This window comes from Polyodon spathula, chromosome 22 (genome assembly GCF_017654505.1).
Source record: "Polyodon spathula isolate WHYD16114869_AA chromosome 22, ASM1765450v1, whole genome shotgun sequence".
Lineage (NCBI taxonomy): Eukaryota > Metazoa > Chordata > Actinopteri > Acipenseriformes > Polyodontidae > Polyodon > Polyodon spathula.
In genome coordinates, this window is record NC_054555.1 from 28282243 (window position 1) to 28308806 (window position 26564).

The following is a 26564-nucleotide window of genomic DNA, read 5'->3' on the forward strand; positions in this document are numbered from 1 at the left end:
CTGACTGCTTTCTCTGGAAAGCATCACAATGCTGCTTTATATTTTGCCTGTCACGTCTACATGAAGAATTGCTGCACAGTGCTATAGAACGGGAGAGCAGCTAATGTTCTCTACTGCTGCCTAATGATAAGCAACTGATCGTACGATCCAGATCCACACTGCACTGTCCAGCATTAACGTCAATCCAAACTGTGCTGTTTTATTTTGTATTAAAAGAGTTAATGCAAGTTGTTAGTGTTGAGTAGCTATCAACCCACACGCACACACACACACACACACACACGTACACACATCTCTGTCTCTGCACTGCGCAACACTGTCTTCATTCACTCTCCATCAACAACCTGCAGGCCAAAATTTCAGCCGTGCAGTCAGTTTACAAACAGTGTCAGAAAGATGGATTGAACCACAAATGGGGCAAAACTAATTGTGTGTTTTGTAATGGTTTTTGGTGCTTCTGATTTTAGCGCTCATGAATGGTACTGTGAGAAACTGGCCACTGTAAGACATGGGCACTTTGATTCCTGACCTGGACACCCCCTGCCATTCAATGTGGTGCCTCTCTCAAGCACAGCGATTTTGTGTTGTGGAATAATGTCCACTGAGTGATAAGTATATATCAGCGATGCCTCCTGAGGTGACAGACTTGAAAGGCTGCTGAATTAGACCGCTAAGCCTGATTTATAAATGCTTTAAAAAATAGCTCCCACATTGAATCACCAGTAACTTGAAGCTAATATGAAGATGCAGTGCTTGAATAGAACATGTGTTTCTACTCCAAGGGGCAGGAAGGGTATGCCAGTCTTTACAGTCAAACAGCCCTTTACAGTTTGAATACAAAGAGACATCTAGACCCTATAAAACAGCTTTAGCATATCATCTGAGATTTCCTGCTCGTGTCATGCAACACATTACCAGCCTTGTGCATGATAAATGACTGTTTGTCAAGGACAAATTACCATTGTTTGCTCCCTGAGCGTGATTTCATATTCTGCAGACTGGAAGAGTAGATCATGTGGTTTGACTTTTATGATCAGGATTGATGGGGTGGCAGACTGGGGAGCTAAACTATTGATAAGTGACCACACGTCCTGTCAGGTCTTGCACTGTGCAGACACTACGGCGTTGTGAGGCTTGACCGTGACAGGATGTTAACAGGACAGCTAGAAGCCATTAGGAAACAAAAGTTTCACTATCTCCAGCTCCCCAGAGTATTTTGCTTTCAAATCTGGGTTTCTGTCTCTCTGTAATGTTGTTATATTGCTTCGAAGAACTCTGCACTTTAATTGTGTTTATAACTAACACTAAATCCATCATCTGGATTGTAGGTCAGGTCTTGGTAACCAGTGTCAAAAGCCAATGCATTAACATGTGGTACTACATGGCTTTAGCTGTACAGCACAAGAGATCTCTACCTTTAAACAAAATCAATAAAGTGGGACTAGTATTGATACAAATGTGCCCTGAGAGCCAGCCAGGGCTAGTGGGAGGAATATTCATTGTAGCTTTGCTTTTTGCTTTCAGCAGTGAACATGCATTTCATCTCAACATGTATTGGATTGATTACATGCATCACCAGTGGGGCTTTTTAATACGTCTGTGGGGAGGGACTGGCAGGGTGGGTAATCTCCTGAGTGGAACGTGCATTGCTGTTCAGACTGCTTGCAAAGTAAAGATGCTTGCTTGTGTGCAAAAGACAGGCAGTAAGAAGTCTCGCCGGCAGGATTCTATTAGTTTCAGTGGTTTCAATTGATTTTATTTCATTAGCCATTTAAACGGATATAATTGTTTGAAAAAAAGCGACTTCTGTGCTCATGTATAGGCTGAAGTGTATCCTTCTGTTATCACTGTATTAGTTAATTTAATCAAAGGTCTGGTTTCAGATCCAAAGCAGATTATGCAAGAAGATATATTGTATAATGCACTCTAAGGAATAGCAATATCGGGTTGACTCATGCTTGTCGGAAGTCATTTTAAGGGCTGTTTATCTTGCACTGTGAAGTTATTAATGTTAAAAGGGTTTCAGGGATGTCCCCTCTAGCTCAAAACATGTGCTCTTCTGGACAGGTTTTCAGTTCAACATTTCTATATGCAGACCTCTGAGAAGCTGAATACAGCCCTAATGCCCTGAAGGCTGAACACTGCATGTCAGAACACGGCAATCATCCTTTCAGTGAAACAACCTGATCTGAAGTGCAGGAGGATCATCGTTCCTCCCTGTCAGATTGCGCGGGAACACCGGTCTGGGTTGCTCATGTGTTGCTCTAATATTTCTCTACGTCTGTCTTTGGGAACCAGTGCCAGAATCCTCGCAGGGAAAGGAAATTGTTCTAAAACCCTCACAACAGACTGCCCAAGCAAGGATAATTTCACCCACAGCTGCATTTAAAATGGAGAATGAACTCTGATGAAGGCACTAGCCAAAACGTTTACCCACTTTCTTAGAAGTTTTACTTACCAAATGAACATTGGTGGATGTGCTGTAAAATCTAATGTTTATGCACATATTTTTTTCCACATTGACACCCCTTTTAAAGTACTGTACAGGCACATTTTAAAGTAAAACGAAAAAGAAAACAAACAAATGAAAGAAATAAAACTAACACGCACACAAAAGACAGAAAGGGGAGCCAGCTCCTACCGTTTGATTATCTTCGTACAGCTTGAGATCGTAGCCGCTCAGCTCCACACAGAATATTATCGCCGTGACCCCTTCGAAACAGTGAATCCACTTCTTGCGCTCGGAGCGCTGCCCTCCCACGTCCACCATTTTGAAGGTGAGCTCTTTGAAGGTGAACTTGTTCTCCACGATGCCGGTAGTCATGTCCCTGGAGCGCAGGATGTCCTCCACGGTGGGGATGTAGTCCGGAGCGGCGATGCGGTCCAGGTCGTTCAGGTAGTATGCCGCGTTGTCTTCCAGGTGGTACTCGTTGGAGCGGCAGAAGCACTCTTGCACCCCTCTGTCGGCCCACAGACGCTTCATCACCCCCAGCAGCTCCGGGGTGACCTCCCCTTTGCTCTCGGCCGGGCCAGTGAGCGCGAACAGCTGGACTGCGTCGTAGGCTCGGTCGGCGTTGTGGAAATCGATCTTGAGGGTGGTGAGCGCCCGTATGATTCTGGTGAGCGAGTCGATGGCGTTGTAGATGATCAGGGGCTTGTACTCCTTGCACGCCTCCAGGTTGAAGCCCCCGCTGTGGATGATCTTCATCTGCTTAACAATGGTGCTCTTGCCCGAGTTGCTGGTGCCCAGAAGGAGAAGCTTGATCTCACGCCGCTGCCGCTGACTCTCCGATCGCAGGTGGCGGTCGATTCTGCGCGAACGCCGGGCAGCCTCCTTTTCCTCAGAGCTTTGACGACATCCCATGTTCCTCCCGGGAGATAGGGAGAAAGAAAGAGAGCAGCAGCAACACGGGCAGCCTTTCCTTCTTCCTTCCGTCCTTCCTTCCTCCTTCTTCTTCTGCTACGACTACTCGTTCAGCAGCAGCAGCAAAGCAGGTTGACTCTGCTGTACCGGCTATAACAAGGCATGCAGGGATGATGAGCTTACAATCCTTGTGCCAGGTGGTGTGCCCTTATCACACAAAACACACAATTATTCAATACCTGATAGGCAAACAGGTCAGCTCACTGGCTCCTAGCAGTGGGATACAAAAAAAATAAATAAAATGCACACAGCAACCAGCGATGTATTGTTCCTCTGTTCAGAAGACGTCATATCACTACCCCTCTCCTATGGGTAGACAATGGTTCATTCCTGTTACTTGAACGATTTCTCCTCTCTGTGCAGCGCTGCTGAAAACAGACAATCCCCTTTCCATTTCATACCCTCTGTTCCAAAGGTAAGGAGCGCACACTCATCAGGCTGGTTCCTTTTTTTTTTAATTTGTATTCTCCCGGTTGCCGTAGTGATGGGCTGTGCTATGTGAAGCAGCAGCAGCAGCAGTAGAAACTGGGGAAGTGGCAGCAGTCTCTCTGATCGTGGTCTCTCCCTCTAGACTGGAGCAGCACGCTGTATGGAATCAGTGCCTGCCTGCCTGCCTGCCTGCGGAATAGGGAAATGGGACAGTTAGCATGGAGATGTGATTGCAGTGACACTGCATCTCTAGAATTATAACTTGAAAACAAACAAAGCAAGAATGCAATAGAAATGTCACAGATTGCAAATGTTTTTAGTTTTTTTTTCCCCCAGCTACTTACAGTTCACACCAGATTAGGAACAGGCAATGGCTGTTCAATGATGCCTTGTAGCAACATCCTTATAGTAGACTAGCTCAGCCTCCATGCCCAGATGATGAAAATGACATTCAGTAGCTGCAGAGCTTGGTCCGGATTCAAACTGAAGATGTGCATCCCATCTCCAATCCACACAGCTGCCTAGCCCCTGGAATGCTTGTCTATATATTTTTGTGTGTGTTTTTTTCCCCTTCTCAGCAGTCTCTAGGCTGCTTCCCCTGACTCCTAGCTGGATTGTCTTTCTCCTGTCGATATTGCACACAGGACACAAGCCTACACCTGGTCATGCACGCCTCCAGTGTTCTCTACTGACAGTGCAGCTGAGAGACTCCAGGAGCGCCGGGGCTCTTGTGACAGATTCACTTTTTTATTGCAGCTGATTAAGCCCCTCTGAGATCAGACTATCAAGAACACCGGGTTCTTGAACTTCAATAACCTCAAAGTATTTTTTTTTGTGCACAGCTGACCCTTTTCTCATCGATGGCATAAGACTTCACAGTACTGTGTTCATTCATTTTACAGTGTTGCAGGCTTCATTTACATTTACAGACCAGTCTCGCTGATGCACACCACATTGCTCGTCAGCAGTGGTCAAGTTCAAACAGTGCACGCTGCAGGCACAGTAATACGCTCTAAACAAGCTATTGTACAAGTTTCAACACATACAACATTTTCTATAGATTAGCAATGATAAACGTGTGCAAACTCTGAACACACTATCACAGCTGTTCCTGTCTACAAACAGTGCTCAGCATCTTTCTCAGTTCTGTTGGCAAATGATCAGTTTATCACAATGCACACATTCAAATGATCATTTAACAATGGAATATTGCGTTCAGCTCAAATGAAATGAGATGGAGAGGGTATGTATTCATGCCAGCTATGAAGCACATTTATTCTGCATTCTGGCCCTACTTGGTGAACTGCAGTAAGCTCTTTTAGTGTGATCCGATATGTCCTGTTCATCTTTACACCCCTATTTGTAAGGGAGACTTGTCATCTATAGGAGTGTGTTAAGCTGCATTAAGCTGTTTCAAACCTTGGTAACCATTTTAAACCATTTTTAATGAAGAATCCCGTTTCTGTCTTTTCACAGGATGCTGTAAATTGGCACTAGGTAAACTGTACAGTAAAAAAAAATAATAGCTTTTTTTTAAGCTTTAGCAAAACATTCACGCAGGGGAGTGTAAAACATTCATGACTTACTAGTGGACTGCTAAAGGCAGAATCATTATTTTTAACAAGGCGAATATGTTCTTGACAGATAAAGCTCTAGCAGTCTTGCTACAGCACAGGCTGGGGCTGCATTTGAATTTTGCTGCTGCTCTCCTACATAAACCTTACAACAGACCCCAGTACCAAACATGTGATGGATAATTGCAATAATTTTTTGCTAAAGCTTAAAAAAAAAAAGCTGTCTTTTGTTTTGTGTTTTTTATCATTCTTTTTTTTTTTTATTTGCTACACTGTTTGAAGCTTTTATAAAGATATAATTAAAGGGCTTCTACAACACTCAACCCAGTTTGTATCTAGACAATTCCCTGAGCGACACTGCTGAGGGAGCCTGTATTTAACACCCTGGGCAGATTGCCCCCTCCATAGTAAATATAGGACGTGGGAGACTTGCCTGCAGTGGATAATCTGGGCCATGACTTTAATCAAAAAGCATTTACAGATTGGGAAAACAGAAAAGAGAGACCCTCTTCCCAGCTGTTTCCCAGCACTTACAAAGTGATTTATGCAGTAGATTTCTTTTTATCAGGGTCTACAATTTCAAGAATGCATCCTGCACACAGTTAATATTGCTGTGGCCCTGGATGCCAGGCTGGACACTGGAAGGTTATCCCTTGTGAAAGTTTACTCTGGTGTACCATAGTAAGGCAGAGCCTCCTAAAGCACAGCCAGACCCTAGTGAAGTCAGCATAGGCAAGCATGGTACATCTTAGATAAGCATGGCAATACATGGCAAGCAGGGTTAAGATAAAGCCCACTTCTACCCTCCTGAATGGAAATGTTTTTAGATTAATTTTTAACCTGATTTTATACGAAGCTGGTGACCCATAACATAAGCCTGCCAGCCCACTTCACTGTGTAGTGTAGCGAGTAATGTGGAGGAGTCAAGGTATTTCCTTTCTTAAAATGTAAAGATCCTGATGTTTCATTTTTTAAAAGTAAAGTAGAATAGGAGCCGATATTAGCTGATTTCACCCTGCAACATGAGCTCTGGAGTAACACCCGTTTCTGTCCATAGCTATTCTTCAGAATGCTGAAGAAGACTTCAGAGGACATTGAAAAAGACTTCTTGTCGAAATGTTTGTCATTTCAAACAAATGTTTTAGTTTCTCTTCAGAATTTCTAAACCCATTTCTAAACCAGAAACCATAAAAAAAAAAAAAAAAAAAATGGTGAGCTGCAGGGATAATAAATTGCACAGTAATAATGTGCAATATTCCCGCAGGCTGCTGCTTCCGCACACAGCGAATTAGAGCACCCAGCAAGGTTCTGTATTCTAGATAAAACTCCATTCAAACACTGTCTGTGGTTTATTCACCTAGCCCAGGGTCCAGTCTTGTATGTGAGGGAAAAGCAATTAGTGTTGTTTGGCAGATTGGTTCCTGACTTCTAAAAGACTTTTGAAAACTGTGATAAAGAAAAACAACGATGGCGATCTTGTAACCTTGAAACAATGCTGAAGATACGTTACAGTATTGCTGGAGCGCTCCCAGCCATAGCTCAGAGACTCCTGCACCCCCTAGCCACGCGTGTCTTTGCTGCCTATGCTTTTTATGGTTTTGAAAGGGCGCTGATCCCAGACCTGACAGAACAGAGAAACGCAAGCCCTTGGTTGTAAAGCCCATCACAGCCGACAGTCCCTCTCACAAGATATCATTCCAGCTCCATGCACTGGGGACTGGATCAGGGGAAAGGTGCTCCACTCTTTGAAAAATGTGCTCCTGATCCTACCCCGGGCTTCCATAAGACAAAAGAAACAGACAAAAAAAACAACTTCTTAAGCAAAAACTGTCAGTTATGCAGCATGCAGTGTTCTAATGCTGTAGGCTCGTCAGCATAGTAGAGTTGATATTAAGCATGAACACAAGTGGTGCTGAACCCTCGAGTCTACCTGTCTGTCTGGGGCCAACGGGCATTGTATTGGCTCTCTTGAAGTGCTGAGAGCACACTGGGCCCCAGTTAATGGGATTCACCTGGCTCCTGTGTGCTTTGGGCTCAGATGAGGGAAGGAAGGTTGTGTTTAATGGATAGAAGTCTAAACACGCACTCTTTGGAGACACACTGGTCCACATTAGAAAAGGCCGGTTTACAGAAAAATTGCACAACTGCTTTTTATGTTTTCCCATCCAACAAAAATACTCCAATGGTACATTCTTGCTGTTCATTTTGGACCTATATTTAAACTGTTGCTGAAAGTTTTGTCATTAATAATAATAATAATAATAATAATGAATACAGTAATAACAACTTTAAGCAGTACAGAATGTGTTTGTATAACTTTGGTTCCTGATTCACAAAGCTTGAACTCATAAGTTTTTTAAATTCTGCTCTCACAGCTCCGATCAGCATGGGTCTTGAACTGCCTAACGTTACCTTTAGTCAAAGACTTGTGCCGTAGTCTGTTTTGACGAAAAAGAAAATGAAAAGTGATGTTGATGAAACATGGCTTTCTTCAACAGAAGTCCAGAACAGCTGAATGCTGTATTTAATCAGACTGTCCTTCAAATATAAAGAGCTCTTTGTGAGAAGGACCATTGCTATCCACATGGGCACGCTAGTACTAAACACATGACAAGCTGCCCCCACAAAGATAAGCTCACAAATTCTATCAGGAATGAAGACCAGCCAAATACAGGGTGTGGTCAAGTTAGCATTCTGGGAGCAGCAGGGATATTCAAATGACGATACCCAATGTAACCCTGCAGCACATGACAGTCAAATGAGAAGTAACTTACCAGCGATGGACCAAAACCCCTAAGGAGGCTGAGCCCATAACACATTGATAAAAGCACATGATCCAATATTGTTCTGGCTTTTAATCTGATCTGCTGCACCTGTGCCTCACTAATGGTTTTTCAGAGCCTGGTACTAAACAGCTCAGATGATTGATAATTTGTTCTTTCCGTATCAGGCATTCCTGGGGATTAGGTACAGGCATTATAAATAGGGCTGCTATAAGAGTCTCATTCGACCACTACCAAGGATCCAGTGTCTTCTCCAGCAGGGACTGCCACTCACAGCAGCACTTTGATGGCTTGTTTTGGTACTGCCAGGATGCAACCGACTGTATAATAAGAATCTGTTAATCACCTCGCATTAGATAATCTGACGTCAAATTTCTAATCTTTAAATAACTGTTTCGCTTGTAGAAGCAGCACACCACACAGTATCATTTTGCAATGGATTTCTTATCAATTCAATGCTATCAACACACACACACACACACACACACACACACAGTAGAACGTGTTGACTGCGATTCACAGGCACTGCAACATCACTTGTCATCCCTGCAGTGCAGCAGCAGCACGCTACAGTGCAGGGGTCACTTGGGGTCCCCTCATGCAAGCCCTACTGTACCGTACGTTCCAACTGGGGAATCTGTGTTGCCAGCAGGGGGTGCACAGCGGGCATGCCGTGGCATTAATCAGCAGCTGTTCTGAAACAAATTCATTAAAAGGTGGGACAGCACTGCACTGCTGCTGTCTTCAGCTGGGATGTCAGGACGGCACATTTGCATCTTGGCAAATATGTGTTCCGGTTACAGCGCAAGTGGTTAAAAAAAAAAAAGAACTAGTTTTGCACATGCAAAAAAAAAAGGCATGCATTTTTGGGTTTTTTTATGGAATTGGATTAAAAGCATCAATTGCTGTCTCACTTTTCTATTTAACGAATAGTAATCTAGATCAGCTTGAGGACACTGTGTTTGGGTTTTACTGGGTTACAGTAGCAACAGCATGCAACTTTTCTTAAAACTATTTTTCAGTTTGGTCATTGCAGAGTTGTATTGGTGGCAGTGACTGTGCACTTTTATAAGCAGTGCTCACAGTATTTTGTCAAATAAATATAATTCAGCAATTACCCCTGCCAAAAACTTGAAAATATCAGAAACCACAAAATCGCAGGACTATTTCAACTTATATAATATGTAAGAAACCCTCCTGAATTTTTGTTGCATAGCTCCTGAATAACTGCTGTATGGCTGAAATATTTTTTTTTTTAACTGTTATTTTAAAACTTAATTTTATTCTGCAGATTGCTGCAGTTAGACATTTTGAATTTTTTTTTTTTGCATTATTATTATTAATTATCACTGTGATCTCCAGGTTTGATTCCTGGTCTTGACAATTGCTAAGAGTTAAGAGAAATGACCCATGAAGTGCCTTTGTCCCCGTCAGGACAGGCTACTTTGTCATTTTCTAGAGCTGGGCTGAAGTGTGTGCTGGTATTATGCCCTCTTGCTTCATGGGTTTGTATTTTAGTTTAGTTTCCATCACTATCTTTATATATATATATATATATATATATATATATATATATATAAGATATATATATATATTATATATATACTTTTGTCTATGTCTTAAACTAGTGTTAGAAATTACGACTTAATGCTGGAACCTTTGGTCCCAGTTAAACAGGTCCAATTTGTCCAGTCCACTCATCTAAGCGGACTTGTTCCCGTTCTTGGCGACTCCAGCTGACGGCTTCACCGCTAAGTAGTCTTGAGCAGCGACCTCTATGCCGTAACTACACGGGTGACAACCAACAACAGGACAAACTATGTGAATTTGGGGGGGGGGGGGCAGTTATCCCCCCCCCCGCCCCCTGCAAGTGATGCTAACTCCTGTGGTACTAAAACTAGCTTTTGTTAACTGAAGAAAAGTAGAGAGGAAGTATATCTATATCTTACTATGCAGAGTGTGGGCATGGAGCTCTGCTTGTGTATGATGCTGAGATTCTTGTTCATAAAAATATCAAGCGACAGGTGCACCCACAGCGTGCAGATTCGCTGGCAATCAGATTTAGAACTCACATAAGCAATTTCAGTGAGGATTCTAGACCTTGACTGCGCATGGCAGGGAAACGCAATGTCCTCATCACCTATCCAGTCTGCTAATGTGTATCGCGCATTCCTTCCACGCTTCCAGTGACAGCTCTTGCTTTCATGCACAGCACTTGCTTCAGCAAAGCTTGTTTTTATTACAGCTGTTCTGCAAGCAACGTTCATCATCTGCAGCCTGCGATTTTATCATTATTGCAAACCTACTGTACTGTTATCAGGTTAATAAAATGTTCTACTACATGATATTGTACCCTTGTAAATACAACAAAAATCTAAAACAATCAAAATACAAATGTAGAGCAGCCGTGTGAACGCGGCACCAGAAGCATGTCTATCTGAATCGTACATTGTAGTTTTGTTCAAAGGTCTGTTTAAAAATAACCGCTAGCACAGAAAGTGAGTGAAGCCTCGCATCTCGTTGCCTTGTATGGTAATAATTACTCGCTGCATTGAAGAAGCATGGTCAATACTTTCGTCAAACTGTATTTCCATGATTTTTAGATCTGCTTTTTTGACCTCAATCCATCTATTAAATCAATGATGAATAATAACCAGTGCCAATTTATTAGACAAGATCAGACAACTCCAGCACACACCAGGGGGTGGCAATTCACTGATGGTTTAGGCAAAGGTAAAGTCTCTCAAAAGACATGTTTTCCAGCTACTCTGCTTATTAATATCTAGCGCACTGAATGGATACATCACAGGTTTGTCACGCTTTATGGATGTCAAGCTGTATCGTTGCGTGCATAAAACCCATTAATATTATTGTGTTTCTCTCAGGCTGTAACAAATGTGTGCAGAGCTGGGCTGCTGTGGAGCATAATGGCTTCAAATGAGACTTTTAATGACATGCAATGGCGTTGCTATTTTCACATGTAGGATGAGAGTCTGGCATCAGCAAATTACAGATTGTTTTTTGAAAGAGGCTGCACTGTTTCCGATAAAGCAATTAATCCCGAGACAAATGGGGACTATCTTTTCATGCCTCGGAGAAGTCATTTAATTATTATTATTATTATTTTTATTTATTGTTTTACTCCAAATCCTGAACAGTGTCAATTCTAACCAAAATCAGAGACGACTGAATGGTTTTTGTTCAGTTTTTTGTAAATTCTTATTGGGTGTGTTTTACTATTTCTGAAAAAAAAAAAAAAAATCGTTCTAATAAAAAGCTATAGGAATCTAGCCCAGCGTTGTTTTTCGCTGGAGCTGTTTGTGCTTTGATGTCAGATTGTACATCAAAGCACAAAACAAACACTCCCAGTTATAAAATAGCACGCAATTACCAGAACCCATGGCTGAGGATGTGTGCATTGTCCCTCATGTGAATCGTTCAGATCTCGATGGAAGAGGGGTGTCTTGGGTATGCTTTCTCCTGTTTGGAACGGAATATAATTCACCAGCTCATTAATGATCTTTTACATTGTAATTGTGAAGCGCCCTGGAGAGCCTTGGCATGAGGAGTGATGTAAGAATACATCTGTATAGTTTGTGCATTGTTATGTAGCTCAGTCTCTGTTCACTGTCTTCTTCACTGTGAGATACTGATCTCTGTTTGCAGAGTATGTCATGAAAAACAAAGTTGTAAAGGCTATTCGTGTTCGGGATCCCATTGACCGAAATGTATGTTCATTGATTTTTCTTCCCTAGAAATCCATTTTAGATGGATCAGCATCCAACATATTAACTTCAAACTCAAATTGTTTCTCTTTTTAAATGTTCTGTTTCATTCTAGAATGTAATTCCACAGCGTTCTACACTCATCCACAGTCCAGCCACCTGTGCCTCAACTTTATCTCAAAGCTGTCCAGTTTGTTATGTTCCCCGAGCGCAGCATTTAGCTGTAGGGGCACAAATCATCCATAAAAGCCTAAATACCACAATGCTTCTCTGGGGAGCCTATTCTGTTTACTTTACCATTCTAGGAAAAAAACACAAATTATAGCTCTAAACAGGGTAAATAAGGAGTTATTATTTGATTTGAATTCATAATTAATAGAAAGGAATGGACCGACATTTGCTGTGTTTATTGCATGCATTTGTATTTTCCCAGCTAATTAATTGAATTTAAAGTTAGATAAGCACGCTCTGAAATGGCATCTACATTATGGCATGGTTACAATCAAGCTCTGTTATCGCTCAGTGGACACCCTTTGTTTCCAAACACACTGCAGATGCGTACAGAGTAGATATTAAGAAAAGGACTTTCACATTTTAAATTTGCTCTGCATTCCCCTTAGATCTGTTTTAGCCAACACATCTGCATTGAACCACGTCAACCAGTATTTTGTTAAGTACAGAATATATTTTACAGTGCTTTTATACCCTAAACCCATCTATATGTAATGTATTCTAAATATATATTCTAGTAGTAAAATGAAAAAATAAGATACATTCATTTGGTTTTGCACAAACTTCTTTTTTTATAAGATGGCAAGAGTCGGGAGGATTCGAGTCTGTGATAGCTGTGGTTCAGTGGAGTGCATGCTGTGATCTCGGGACCGGCCATATTCACACCAAGCTTTCTGTCTGGCCAGATGTGCGTCACAGGAGATTCGATTTTTCTGTGACTAGAATTTCTACTTTTCGCTGCCATGAGAATTACTCCTGGTTCAAATTGAATTGGCTGCATCATAGCCATGGAATGTTTAATCAAATATCTGCTTAAATGTTTCACCTTGGGACCGCGTCTGCAAATTGAATTTGACATGAGAACCACACTGCAGGATTGTCTTCCTTGAGTAGGTCCCTCTAATACACATGATAAGCCATGCAGTTCTTGTCACACCCGTTGCACTTGTGATTACAAAGGCACTGCTAAGCGTTTCAACGCTGTCATTTAAAAAAGAATGAATAGTTTGTTAATGAAACGAAGGATCTCTCTGCATGCAGGTCAATAAGAGTTCATTGAATTTGTTTCCAGCGTGTGTCCTCCTGCATCAGGAGAATTCACTGAACTTTGCTTATTTGAAGAGGTGCGAGGAATGTGTTTTGGGTATAGGTTAATAAGCGGGACAGGTTGACCGTTTGTTGTACACATCAAGGAGAAGCCCTATTCATGCCATCAGCCATGCCACTTTCAGTGTATTCTTCATGTCACCCGCTAAAAAAAATCATACCCAAGGCACCTCTTGGAAATTCCATTCAGAATTCCAAAGCGGTGATGTCACAATTGGCCGCTTTGCAGTATTCTCTTCATCACCCTGTTCCTTCTTTTCAATGATGTTGACAATGGACTATATCCAGGCTGGTATAAAGTGTATTAATAATAAAACAGTATATAATAAAGCTATACAGTTATTTTTCAGTGGAGCTAATTAAAAAGGGTCTAAACAGTAAGGGGGGGAGGTTGTGGAATCGTGGCTTTGTATCTCATCACTCATGAAGAAAAACTCAGAAATGATGTCAGAAATTCTTCCTTATTCTTTGTTAGTTGATTAAAAGTAAAAAAAAAAAAAAAAATATGCGGAAATAATTCATAATTAGATTAGATGATGGGATGCTGCACCTTTTTATGCAGAAGCTCTGCTAATTTCTTCACACGGGAACTAAGGAAAGTGAAACTGTCCTCCCATCATGTGTCTGCAGATGACATCATCGCCTACCATGCACAAAGGGGCAGCTATTGGAGGGCAGCGAGCTTCACTGTGAGCAGAGCGCAGTGCCCTACAGGTTTTACTCTTGGACTCGCCTCGTCACATCAGACATGGTAAACTGGAACGAACGTCATTTCCACAGCTTTCAAGAGGTCATTGTGCAGGAAGGCACTGTCTTTACAGGACTATCGTGGTGTGCATTTGGAGGAAGACAGAAAAGAAATCTCTCTAAAAAGTCAGATTATTGTGCAGTATTTATGCATGCACACACTGTAGCTCTGTCCCTGATCTGTTTGAGCTGCCATTTACTATTCTACTATTTATTATTCAGAATGAGAGCACATTGTATGACTCATGTTGTGCTTACAAAGAAACAGAATCGTGCAAGAGAACAGCAGTGATTCCACCCCCTGCCCAAACGATTCCAAATGAAAAGCGATTGGTTCTGCTCTGCAGTTCTGAGGACAGGGGTGTGTTGCTGGATCTCTGCAGTTCTGAGGTTGGGGGTGTGTTGCTGGATCTGTCCAGTTCTGCTCTGCAGTTCTGAGGTTTGGGGTGTGCTGCTGGATCTGTCCAGTTCTGCTCTGCAGTTCTGAGGATGGGGGTGTGTTGCTGGATCTGTCCAGTTCTGCTCTGCAGTTCTGAGGATGGGGGTGTGTTGCTGGATCTGTCCAGTTCTGCTCTGCAGTTCTGAGGATGGGGGTGTGTTGCTGGATCTGTCCAGTTCTGCTCTGCAGTTCTGAGGATGGGGGTGTGTTGCTGGATCTGTCCAGTTCTGCTCTGCAGTTCTGAGGTTGGGGGTGTGTTGCTGGATCTGTCCAGTTCTGCTCTGCAGTTCTGAGGTTGGGGGTGTGTTGCTGGATCTGTCCAGTTCTGCTCTGCAGTTCTGAGGTTGGGGGTGTGTTGCTGGATCTGTCCAGTTCTGCTCTGCAGTTCTGAGGTTGGGGGTGTGCTGCTGGATCTGTCCAGTTCTGCTCTGCAGTTCTGAGGTTGGGGGTGTGCTGCTGGATCTGTCCAGTTCTGCTCTGCAGTTCTGAGGTTGGGGGTGTGTTGCTGGATCTGTCCAGTTCTGCTCTGCAGTTCTGAGGTTGGGGGTGTGTTGCTGGATCTGTCCAGTTCTGCTCTGCAGTTCTGAGGATGGGGGTGTGTTGCTGGATCTGTCCAGTTCTGCTCTGCAGTTCTGAGGTTGGGGGTGTGTTGCTGGATCTGTCCAGTTCTGCTCTGCAGTTCTGAGGTTGGGGGTGTGTTGCTGGATCCTGCAGATCACTTCAACATGAAGAGTCGTCATTATCGTTTCAAGTAGTAGTTGAGTCTGGGATTTGAGGCTTCTTTCATTCAACCCTTAATTGGCTCTGTGTCTCTGGCACACAGCAACAACAAGAACAATAATAATAACAATAATAATAACCGTAATGCTTCACAGCCAGGCTTAAATTGATGTTGGCAAAGCAGGCACAGATCCCTAGTCTGTGAAGAAAAGTGCTTATAATTGATCAGATTCAGTCGATTAAAACCGTCAGGGAAATGATATTGATCCACAGCAGCAGAAAATGAATACAAAATAATTTTGACTCGTTGCCATGAACTGCTCATAATTTTAACAAGGGCTAATGAATGCAATGCCGTTCTGGCCTGGCGCTCTCACTGAATCTCCTGCACTGCCTTTACCTTCAAGACATGCAAGCTTCAGGTTGTGTGTGTCAGAAAGCTCCTGCACCAGCCTGGCAACATGCATTAATCAGGGCTGGCTGAGTCATTCTTCCCTTGTAAGATCTTCTTGAGGTTCACTGACGTTTCTTTGAAGAGCTCATTGACATTGTCCTGCTGTCGTATTCAATGGACTGCATTGCAATGTTTCTGTGCAAAGCACAATTAGGGGATGCAATACCTCACAACGACATTATCAATACTTCCCAAGGGTTTGTATTGCAGGCACACGCCGGCTTGCCTGTGCATTTCACTACAGGATGTAAACAACCAGCGGCTCATTTGCCACCTAGTAGTATTATTTGTAAACTGCTATGAAGGTTTCAGTTAAAAGCATCCAGAATGTCTAAAGCTCACTATTGTAGTGATTAGCATTGCAGTACAGTGTGAGCTCTGCAGTAGCCATCACTCTAATGTATTTACCTCACTGACACCCCTAATATGGCTATCTGATTAATCTACTGTACAGGTTTGTGTTCGGTGCAACAGGCTGATAGTAGCTTTTCTAACTCTGTGTGTGTGTGTGTTTGTGTGTATGATGGGGGTTAATGTAGCTTATAAGAGTGAATGGGAGTCAAGCTCCATGTAGGAATGTAACCCAGGAGAAAACGTTCTTCTGAAAAGTTTAATACTCACTAATACCATTTCTTATCAGCAGTCTTGACAAACCGCTCAACAGCAGGAATTGACAGTGCTCTGATGCAATCCAATGCTTTGTGGTTTTCATTTTTATAAACTACTGCCTGCCTGCAGATCATCACTCCCACTGGCGCAGGGCAGCAGCAGTCTGATAATCCCGGCTTTACTTTTAAAGGATTACAACGCATTGTGTGTTTTGAAGATTGCTTTATCCTGCTGAGATAGTGGTCCTGAAATGTAAATCTCCCGATAGTGAAAGTGTGAAATTTTAAACCATTGAAAAAATTCAACCCCCAACTATAGTTGCTAACCGTGCCGAATGGCTTTGCATCTCACACAGCTGATAGGAGCATTCTGGTTTTATGAGGTCCTTTACGGCACACAGCAGTGAACTACAAAACCACTGGCATCTGCTTCAGCTGCAAGGAGGTATTGAAAGCCTTTTTATTTGTGAAGCTGGAGCAACACCCTGTTTGCACAAAGTGAATCCCCTACATGCCTGGAGAGCTGTGACCTGGCATGAGAAAACTGGGGAGCAAACAATCTCCTTGCTGGTTTTCACCCAGAGCTAGATTTGAGCCAGACTTACTGTACAACAGCTGTGCCTGGCAATAATGCTTTTGTTTCTGAAGTAAAAGTGTTGCTCACTTGCGACACAGTGAAGACAGCACTCTGGATAATTCCACCTTGTGCGGGCCTGATTCACATGGCAGTAGTTGGCCAGCACACTTATTTGCTCCTTTTTTATTTGGGTGTGAGGGAGATTGGGAGCAGGCATCCAAAACAGTTCGCCTGTGACTTCATGTACAGTAATCACTCTGAACAGACATGCAGCTATCATTTCCACTGTTTCTTATTGTAGTTATTCTGTACATTGCAAATGAAGTGAGGTGTTACTGCTGCTTGTCTGTCTGCCTTGTAAATGGGATGCAAATCTCAACAGGGTCTTTCCCTGTTAAATATATCAACATGTTCTGGCATGAAACATGCGTAGAAATGAAATACAGAAAAAAAATACAAAAGCCAGTCCTTTTGATCCTCTACTTTATATCTATGAAAGATAATATATTAAAAAGCTACTCAGAGTAACCTGGACTAGTAGAATCCTCTATTGCTGCATGGAGTGCTGCTGGCAGCTTTATAGGATACTAGAGAAAGAAATCGGTGTTCAATTCCCACGTATAAATTATCCCAAACCATCCAATCAATACTGTTTTAATAACGTATTGTTCTTAGATCAAACTCTGTAACTAAATTAGCTTCGACTAAGAAAAATGTATTGTAATGCTTTGAAGCACGTTCCGTTAATGACGTTGGTCGCGGTCTATATTAACCGGGCAATAATTAGCAGGAATTACAAATTACAGAGTAACTAATGACTTAATTATTCTCTTTCCTAGTCATAACAAATTATTGGGGTGTGGTTAGGATTGAGGTAAGGGTTAAGGTAATGCAAAGACAGAATGTAAAAAACATCAAGTGTGATTTGGACCTGTAACAATATAATTATAGCGGCAGGTAATGCCACTTGATGTATAATGGCTAATGTTTTTTCAAACATTTAATCAGTCAGGTCATTTGCATGCATTGTAGGAAAGAGGTTTTACTAGCCTGGTTAGCACTGGCAGTGTGAGAGACGCCCTTATATGATGCAGTATAGGAGGCACACTAAGACAGACCCAGACCCAGGGGCCACGCTTGTACAGAAGTGTATGGGAGAGAGGGAGGGGAGGGAGAGAGGGTGGTGGGGGGGGGGGGGGGGGTTCTGAAGAGGAGAATAAAATGACCCTCCTGGGATTTGCTTGCCTCTCCTCTCAAGGTCAGAGGTAACAATGGTAGCATCTCCTCCAATGTGATTAGTCAGTAGCTACGTCCCTCTCATTTTAACCTTTCTCTGCCCAATCAGCCCAGGCTGGTGATTGGGGAGGCGGTTTGCCGGTCCATTGGGGACTGGAGCTCCGCTAAACAGCACTCATTTACAGTAAGTGTCTGGAATTCACATGCAGCCAGTCCCATATGACTGGGGCAGGGCAGTCTCGGCTCTTCCAGCCCAGTTTGTTTCAACTAACCACATCCTTCATTTTTAAACCAGTTAAACCTCAGGTCACATGTCATTACCGATCACAGTACTCATATGTTCCTCATAAATGGGCAGCCCTGTTCCAGCCTTCAAGGAGCAGCTCGGTGGATTCAAGCCCCGCATTCAAACAGATCCTCCAGAGGGACAGTGCAGACTGTGTGCACATTTCCAATGTGAAGGGCTTGTGGCACGCTAACAGTCTGGCATTGTTCGCTGGAGTCAGGGGTGTGCTTGGGGCATGTCCTCCTACGGCTGGAGGTTTGACTGGGGGATAGTGGGGGGTCACAAAGCGCGCGGTCTGCTCGGCTTGAATCCAGCCCTTGTGAAACCCTTGTTTCATTGGGTTGATCTTTGTGGTACAACTCAATGGATGCATCTATGAAGAGGAAACACAGGCACAGATGAAGGAGGAGGGGTTTGTCAGCGGACACCCCCCCCCCCCCCCCCCCCCCCTCCCCCCCCCCCCCCCATCTGCACGAGGGTCAAGTCGGAGCTGCCGTTTCACTGGGCATGCAAAGAAGGCTTAACTCCTGTATCCTGTGCAAGGACTAGGTAGAGGTGGGGGGGTCACCAGTCTCAAGTGAGGTTGGGGAGAAGCCTCAGTCTTCCTACACATAGGTTATGTGCAGGAATCAGAAACGCACAAACCAGCTAGATACAGCTCTGAAGCACCATTGTGCAGGAGATGTCTGTTTTGCAGATTGCTGTCCCTGGGCTTTTTTTCAATTCAGAGTTTGATTAAATAATTCAAACATTTCTCCCTTATGTAACCTTCCTATCATGTGGATGGTACTTCTCCAATAGCTTAACCATTTATTTTTATTTTTTTTTGGCAGCTGCAGCAGAAATAAATCTTCAAGCAGTCTTCGTATTATTTTCTGTACACCCCACCCCCTCTCTCCCACTCCTCTTTAACCTCTGCCCAGCCACTGCCTCATTAAAATCACTGGAATTTGTTCCGATCCAGTAAACAGCAAATTATAACAGTAGCTACATCCCTAGGGGGAAGTGTTGCTGGAGACATCGGCAGAGCAGAAGGTGAAATGCATACTCACAAATAAAGCAAACAAAATAAATGTCTGTTTTATATCATTATAAAAAGAAAAGATAAATTCCCAAATAAATGCAGTTAGCTGTTTACAGATATACAGTACCTCAGTGTGTTTGTGAATGCCAGTGCACTGCTCCCCTCCGAGGGGGTGAGATTCCATGTTATCCAATACAGCCAGCAGCATTCCCACTCCCAGCATCACCTTCCCTATCATCTGTCCCTTTCACAACAAAACAGCTAACGCACTGGCAGGCAACCAGCTACACCCTCCCTCCCAAGGACTACTACAGCTCTTTAAAAAACAAAGCAAAAACACATCTGAGTTCTCCTTCACAGCAGAGGGGTTTTATTAGACAGGCAAGCAAAACAGGAGACGTGCAGAAAACAGGAGAAAGAAACAAGACAAGCTTTGACTTACCGGTTCAGTCTCCACCTTCCGTCCGCGTTTGATATGCAGACACGTTCGCTTGGGTAAAAGCCAGAGCCCAATTTTTCATTCAAAGAAGCATCCTTGCTCCTTTCTATCTCTCTCTGTCTCTCTTTCTCTCTCTCGCTCTCTCTCTCTCTCGGCAGCTGGAAACACTGCAGAGATGAGAGGAGGGGTGGATTTAAATAAGCAGCAAAACAAAAAGGAAAATAAAGCAGCAAGGAAACCCAGCCTGAATGTACAGTAAAAGTCACGGCTCTCTCACAGATGTGTCAGACAGGGAGATTGTGTTGTGATTTCATAGACAGCTGAGTGAGTGAGTGAGTGAGTGAGTGAGTGAGTGAGTGAGAGAGAGACAGAGAGAGAGAGGGGGTGGGGCCGGGTGGTCTTCAGCACGGCACACCAGAGCTTGTTTCCTGGCCGACCAGCTCTCTTCACACAGAGAGAGGGACCACTCAGAGCTCAGATCCCAGTGTTTGAGGTGCCCGCTAACTCAGACAGACACAGCGCCATCCTGTTGGCTGCCAGGCTCGATGGCCAGCTCGCCCGGCCAATGAGAGGTCCTGAGAAAGGAAGAGAAGAAAAGAGGCGGCCAGCCCAGCCTGGTACGCTTCACTGCTGTGTCGAGAGGAAGGGAGAAGAGTGAATGATGCAGGTTGTGTGCTGTAGCTGGGCTTGTTCCATGTCACACAGAAAACAAGCTGACAAGCTGGCCGGGGAGGAGGTGAGCTAGCGGGAGAGCTTCAGTATTAAAGCTGCAGTGCCCCACAGTCCCGCTCTGTTTCACAATAAGATTGAATGCCTCTGTGTCCTTGGGTTAAGAAATGATTCTGTAGTTTTTAGCTTTCTGTACATTCCCTGTACTAACCCCACCCCCCATGTTAATGATATCACTTGCACAATCATTTTTTAATCTTTTTTTTTTAGTAATGGGTGATTTTTATGACTTCTTTTATGAGAACTTATAAAACTACTTTTAATATAAGCTTATAACAGAAAAAAACGAAAAAGAACAATGTTTTAGTGGGAGATGCGCATGCTGCTTAGTTATTACCTTTTTAAAAAAAAAATTCATAGGCCTAACATGTGAATGATGCATAGCCACAATCTCAAAATTCAAGAGAAACATCTGAAGAATAACAGCTAACTCAATTCAAATGCATTTACGCCCCTCTGTGTGTGTATTATATATATATATATATATATACACACAAGCAGCGATGGAAATATGCGTGAAGCTGTTTGAAATGAATACCATTCCATTCACAATAGCAAATTGTCGGATATGCTTTCTAGAAGTTCAGTATAACCCTGCGAGCTGTCTGTGGTGTAGTATCACAAAGCGACAGGGATGCCGGTGAAGATGTTAAGTTGCTAACCAGGCTAGTGTATGTTTTGCAGGTTTTCTGTGTGCTCACAGTGTCAGATTTATGCATTAAGCACTGTGAGGTTAGTATGAGAAACTGCATTTCTCTTTTCTCTGAATTCCCCAAAGGACATTAAAAAAAAAAAGAAATTAAAAATAGAAGTTTCATTTTACAGCTACTAGAACAAGTCCCTTGCTGTTTTTGCATTTAATTGGATTAAAACAGCTAGGACCTTCGGAATTCGACTGCCTGATTTCCATTGTTTATAAATCTTCTCAGGAAATATGCATACTATAAAACAGTAGAAACGCCCCATCACCCAGGAACAGTGCAAGCAATTATAAGGACAATTAATGAACACGGCACTGTATAAACAAAGCACAATTCAAATAATTGGGGAGATCATTAACTGGAATATCTCATATGCCTTCCTACCTTTTGTATGTAGGAATTGTGAAACGCGTTTAACCCTTTACTGCCCTGGGTATGTTCCCATTCGTATTTAATTTTCTCAATGTCAATTATATTGGTCACTGGGCAGCAGAGAGTTAAGATTTCCAGCAAGGTTCGTTTGCTGAATATGTTTGATCCCGCCTGGATTCCAGTCATGGGCACCTGTTAACGATGCTATGGCAGGTGTTCTTATTCACTTTACTGGTCCTACCCTGCACCCTCTAACTGTTCCAGTGGCCTGCTTTCACACTACCACTCCATGCGGCTCATGTTCCCAGGGCCTCCCAGAGAGAGAGACAGCGGGCCCAGGTTTGGGATTGCTAGTCAATGGCTATGCGCTGGCTCCTGTTCCTGTTGGAGACGAGCACTGCCACTCTGTATGATCGATGCAGTATCTGCAGTGCCTCGGGAGAGCGAGAGCAATCATCTCGTCAGGCCTCAGTGTGAAGGCAGTGCAGATGGAACTGTGTTAGAGGCTCATCTGCAACAGCCTCGCGTGCTGGAGCCTGCTTGAGTGCAATGGTATTATAGCAGAGAGAACCGCACCAATCCCAAACAGCCCTCGTCCCTCTTTTCATTAATAAAACTGCAATATTCCAGCAAAGATGCTGTTCCTTTATTAAAATGCATTGACTTAAAGAAGCCAGCCATCATGGAAGACTCCTCAAACACACACACACACACACACACATGCTCTCTGGAGAGTGTGTGTGCCACATGCACACATGCACACACACACTGGTACGAGAGAGTCTGTGTGCGTGTACATGTGTACGGGTCATACACACGTGTGTACGTGTGTACGTGAGAGTGTGTGTGGTGTACGTGTGTACGTGTGTGTGTGTGTGTACGTGTACACATGTGTGTACGTGTGTGTGTGCACACATGCACACACACACACACACACATGCTCTCTCACACACACACACATGCACACACACACACACACACACACATGGCTCTCTCACACACACACACACGCACACACACACACACACACACATATGCTCTCTCATACACACGCACAGTGTGAGCCAGATTATTTTTCATGTATTTATTTTTCATGCATCAATATCAGAAGCTCTCTTGTAACTGAGCTTCATTTCTTTATACACTAGTAGACATTAAGTAAGCAAAGTGAGCTCTCCAAGGTCTCAGTAAAGGGAGTAATTGCAGTCTCCTGTCGAAAAACAGCTGGAGCCCTTTCAGCATTTAGTGTGAGCAGTTCTGCACAGGGCACTTATGATTTTGCAGGAAAATATATAATGACTCGAACTGCTGTGCAATTGGAGTCTTAAATAATTGGCCCCCATGCACACACACACACACACACACACACACACACATTCCAGCTGGAAGAATTCAAAGCACGCAGTAGGGAGGTCACAGTTACTGTGTCAGTAACTCAATTTATTTGAGCTCCACCTGCACAGCACTGCTATTCTAAAAAAGATCCATCAATCTGTCATTGGTATTACTGTTAATAAACGCATGGGATACCCTGTGTATTGCAGGTTGGGACAGCACCAAGTTTAACAAAAATAGGCTGGACGGATTATATATTCAGGAACAGCAGAATAGAACTACCAGCACCCCAAGGGCTCTCGCAAAACTTCCTCACCCTCCTCCTCCTCCTCCTCATTCCATCACAGATTGCAATATTAGCCCTTCAAACTGCTCGCCGTTGACAGGCCTGAAATAAGAATCTGGGTTAGATCAAAATAGAACACCCACTTCACCTCTGATTATTAATATCATTGACATTTCCATTCTGAGCTCGGGGGGGGGGGGGGGGGGGTTCTGAAAACGTTTCCACAAATTGTACTTCAGCGCAGCACCAGGGAATGCCAATAACAGAAATATAACAAAGTCCTGCCAGCACTCGTGAATTGGATTTATCAGAGTGCTACCTAGAAGTGCTTTGTGAAACTAGCCCCTTTATTCCTTTCCATTCAGCAAGAGACCAAACAAGTGAACTGGACTAGACCCAAACTCTCTGCACTAAGAATAACTTCTTATTTGCTTTCTTCATGCCTGAATACTGCTTTGGAATTCAGCCCCCGAAACTATGTCTGACTCTCAAAACAGCTGCTGACCTGAAACACTCAGCTTCTTATTTAACAAGTGCAGTAAAATCTCCGCTCCAAAACCCTTCAGCCCGTCAGTTTGAGGAATTTGGGGTTTTGTCTGTTTGTTTTGTTGCTTTGAGGCATGGTTGCAATAAATCCATTATAAATTTTATTGAACTGACCACCATAGAGTAATCCTCGGCAGCGTTTTTGCAAGATTCAACCCTGTATTCACAAGTCTGTTTCCTGCGTGTCGTACTGCAGCGTCACTGAAGATGCTTGCCTGTTTTATAGTCATTCAGAGTCTGATACCTCCTGCTGTGTGCCATCAGCCATCCACTTCTTTTCACTCTCCACCTCAGAGCTACAGCGTCGGACAACCACGCAGCTCCGGGTAGCTTACAGGCAGACCTGCAGGCAACCATACCCAGTGATGCTAAAAGTACCCAAGCATGCCCATGTGACGGGCAGTGATATTAACAGTACCGTCGTTACAGAGTGTCCTGTCCCCTGTCGGGGAGATGAGATGAGGTTAAAAGCTCTATAACCTTGAACACAGACGAGCCCCGCCCTGTTACACGTATTAAATATTTTAAAATGGGGTGATGTATTGTAATGCAAATTAAAACATGACTCTCTGAATCGGTAAGAAAATTAATCCACAGTTTCGTCACTTATCAATGTGATATGCACATGCTGTACAGGCTTCAACAGCCCCTCACTTATCATTGTTCATTCCTTACTTAGTATGACCTGAATGGGAAATGTAAGATTCGTTCTTATTATATAAAGAGTTGTTGCTGTAGCGGTACAGCGGTATGCTTTTGAAAGGCTGTTTGGTTTTGTGGTGTACAAAGAGGCCCTGTTGTTGCTCTGCTTTTCATTTTGCAATATTGATTTCTTTTTGCCTTTGTCAGGTGCATTGCATTAGGGCTCATTCGAGTGTGCCTGCAGAGGCTTGTCAGCTTTCCACTTCTGATCTTCACTGGAATTTCTCTTAATACCCCTCTGAAAAAAGTAGGAAAGCAACATTACCAATCTGTTTTATTGTTATGGGTAGATTCAGCACAGCTGGCATTGTGTTGGCTCTTGTGATATTCGTATTTTCTGCAGACAAAATAAATCTGCTAGTCTGACCCTCTCAAAAACTAAGTTTTAAATGAAGCTACTTTTCCATCCAGGCCTAATTTGGTCACTGGGATTCACGCCGTTCCCGTGGGAAATCTATTTCAGTAGCTGCCCATTCTTGTGTTGTGCAATAGCTTAAAATATAGCCAGCTACTAAATATAAAAATGAGGGGGTCTCATTCCGTGCGTCAATATAATATCTTTGTAGTTGTGGGAAGCTGGTCCTAAATGCACTAGTAGCACCATGTGAAACTTAAAACCAGACCAATTACCCACACAAAGCCTGCAGACGATTGCAGTTTGAGTAAAATGCAGCGGGCATGCCATTAAAGTGGCGACACATGCGTTTGTTCAGATAATAGACTGTTCCTGATAACAGGGTGCATTGCATATCCTGACGGCCGTGAAGAGAGGCAGCTTTATCTGGGAACTGAGGAAGTGATTCAGTGTACAAGATGAGCACACTCCTTCCAGTTCTGATGAGGCTGCTACCCATCCTCCATTAGTGCGTCACTGATTGCTGATTACAGACAAACCTTTTAAAAGATCTTTACAGTATTCCCCAACCAGATTCAATGACAGCGATCAGGCTGTGTCCTGCTGGGTTTGGACTCCCTGTTGGTAACGTCGCGCGACACAGGTTTGGGAATGGAGCTGAAGGGATGGAGGGGACCTCGCAGTGAAGTGACAGCTAAGTGTTTTATTTAGTATAAAGAGGTGAGTGTGCGCTGTACTGAGAGGCTTTAATTGACATGCTGCAGACCGGGGTCTGACAGAACATATCCTGAAAGCAGCCCTTAATGGGGTCCTGCCTCGAGGAGACACGTTTCATTGCAAAGCCTTGAGTATTACAGCACACCTCGGCTCCACTTGCTGCGGTCTGTGGTACAGATGAAAACGCACTGTCTGGAGCTTTGAGCACTGTCCTTTCTCTTTGATAATCAAGGAAATTCTGAGTTTCTGAAGTGTAGAAGGTTATTGATGTGGGTGTCTGGACATTCTGTAACCAAACGTGGCTGATTATTCAGGGAGAACAAATAGGGCCCTGGACCCCAAGTCTGGAACATCTGATGCACTATCAGGGTAACACTTTAAGATAGATGGCCCATTTTGTGAAGACTGAGTTATTGTTATGAAATTGTCAGAGTAATTCTAGGGTCATTATGCTGTTGTTATTATTGCAGCAGTATTTGGTAAATGCTGAATAATCACTGGCATTTGATTTGATTAATGATATGAGGATTTAAAAGGCCACGTTATGTATATCTTGCAATGATGCTCTTAGAATGGGCATTGAACCCACAGTTAGAGGTGATGTAAGGGTGGTAATCCTTGTGCATGGTTACTGCTGCTGGAGATACATGGTAATGTAGGGTGTGTGTGCAGTGAGTGAGTCACCAGGATCATTTTCACACCTCAAGAGAAAATGTCAGGAGCTGCGAAGGCGGGTAGAGCAATGAATCAGAAACTAGACGCCTTACAAAGAGTAATGTGCCCACAGCGCGTGGATAAGCCTTCACAGCGATCCCTACTGCAATGTGTTCTTCGATCTCTAATTCCAGTTTGTTAATATTGAGCTGGAGCGTTGACAGACGGACTGTGTTCACCAGCGTTAGCTACCGCAGAGCAGGCTTTCAGGAGTTAGAGGAAAATGATCAAACAGGAGGATTAAAGAGAGCCCCCCCCCCCCCCCCCCCCCACCCCCCACTCCTACAGGTAAGGCGCAAAAGAG

The 26564-nt window shown here is 43.5% G+C and overlaps 2 protein-coding genes across 2 annotated transcripts in view; one reads left to right on the top strand and one right to left on the bottom strand.

The window, feature by feature from the left end:
• Positions 1-20662, bottom strand: part of LOC121297303 (guanine nucleotide-binding protein G(z) subunit alpha-like) — a 38405-nt gene extending 17743 nt beyond the window's left edge. The window contains exons 1-2 of the mRNA XM_041223544.1: positions 19807-20662; positions 2642-4042 (exon numbers count right to left, since the gene is read on the bottom strand). Of these exons, the coding sequence (XP_041079478.1) occupies positions 2642-3364 (723 nt within the window). The 5' untranslated portion in view covers positions 3365-4042; positions 19807-20662. The remainder of the gene's footprint in view (positions 1-2641; positions 4043-19806) is intronic.
• Positions 1-26564, top strand: part of LOC121297304 (radial spoke head 14 homolog) — a 56137-nt gene that overhangs the window by 22492 nt on the left and 7081 nt on the right. The window lies entirely within an intron of this gene.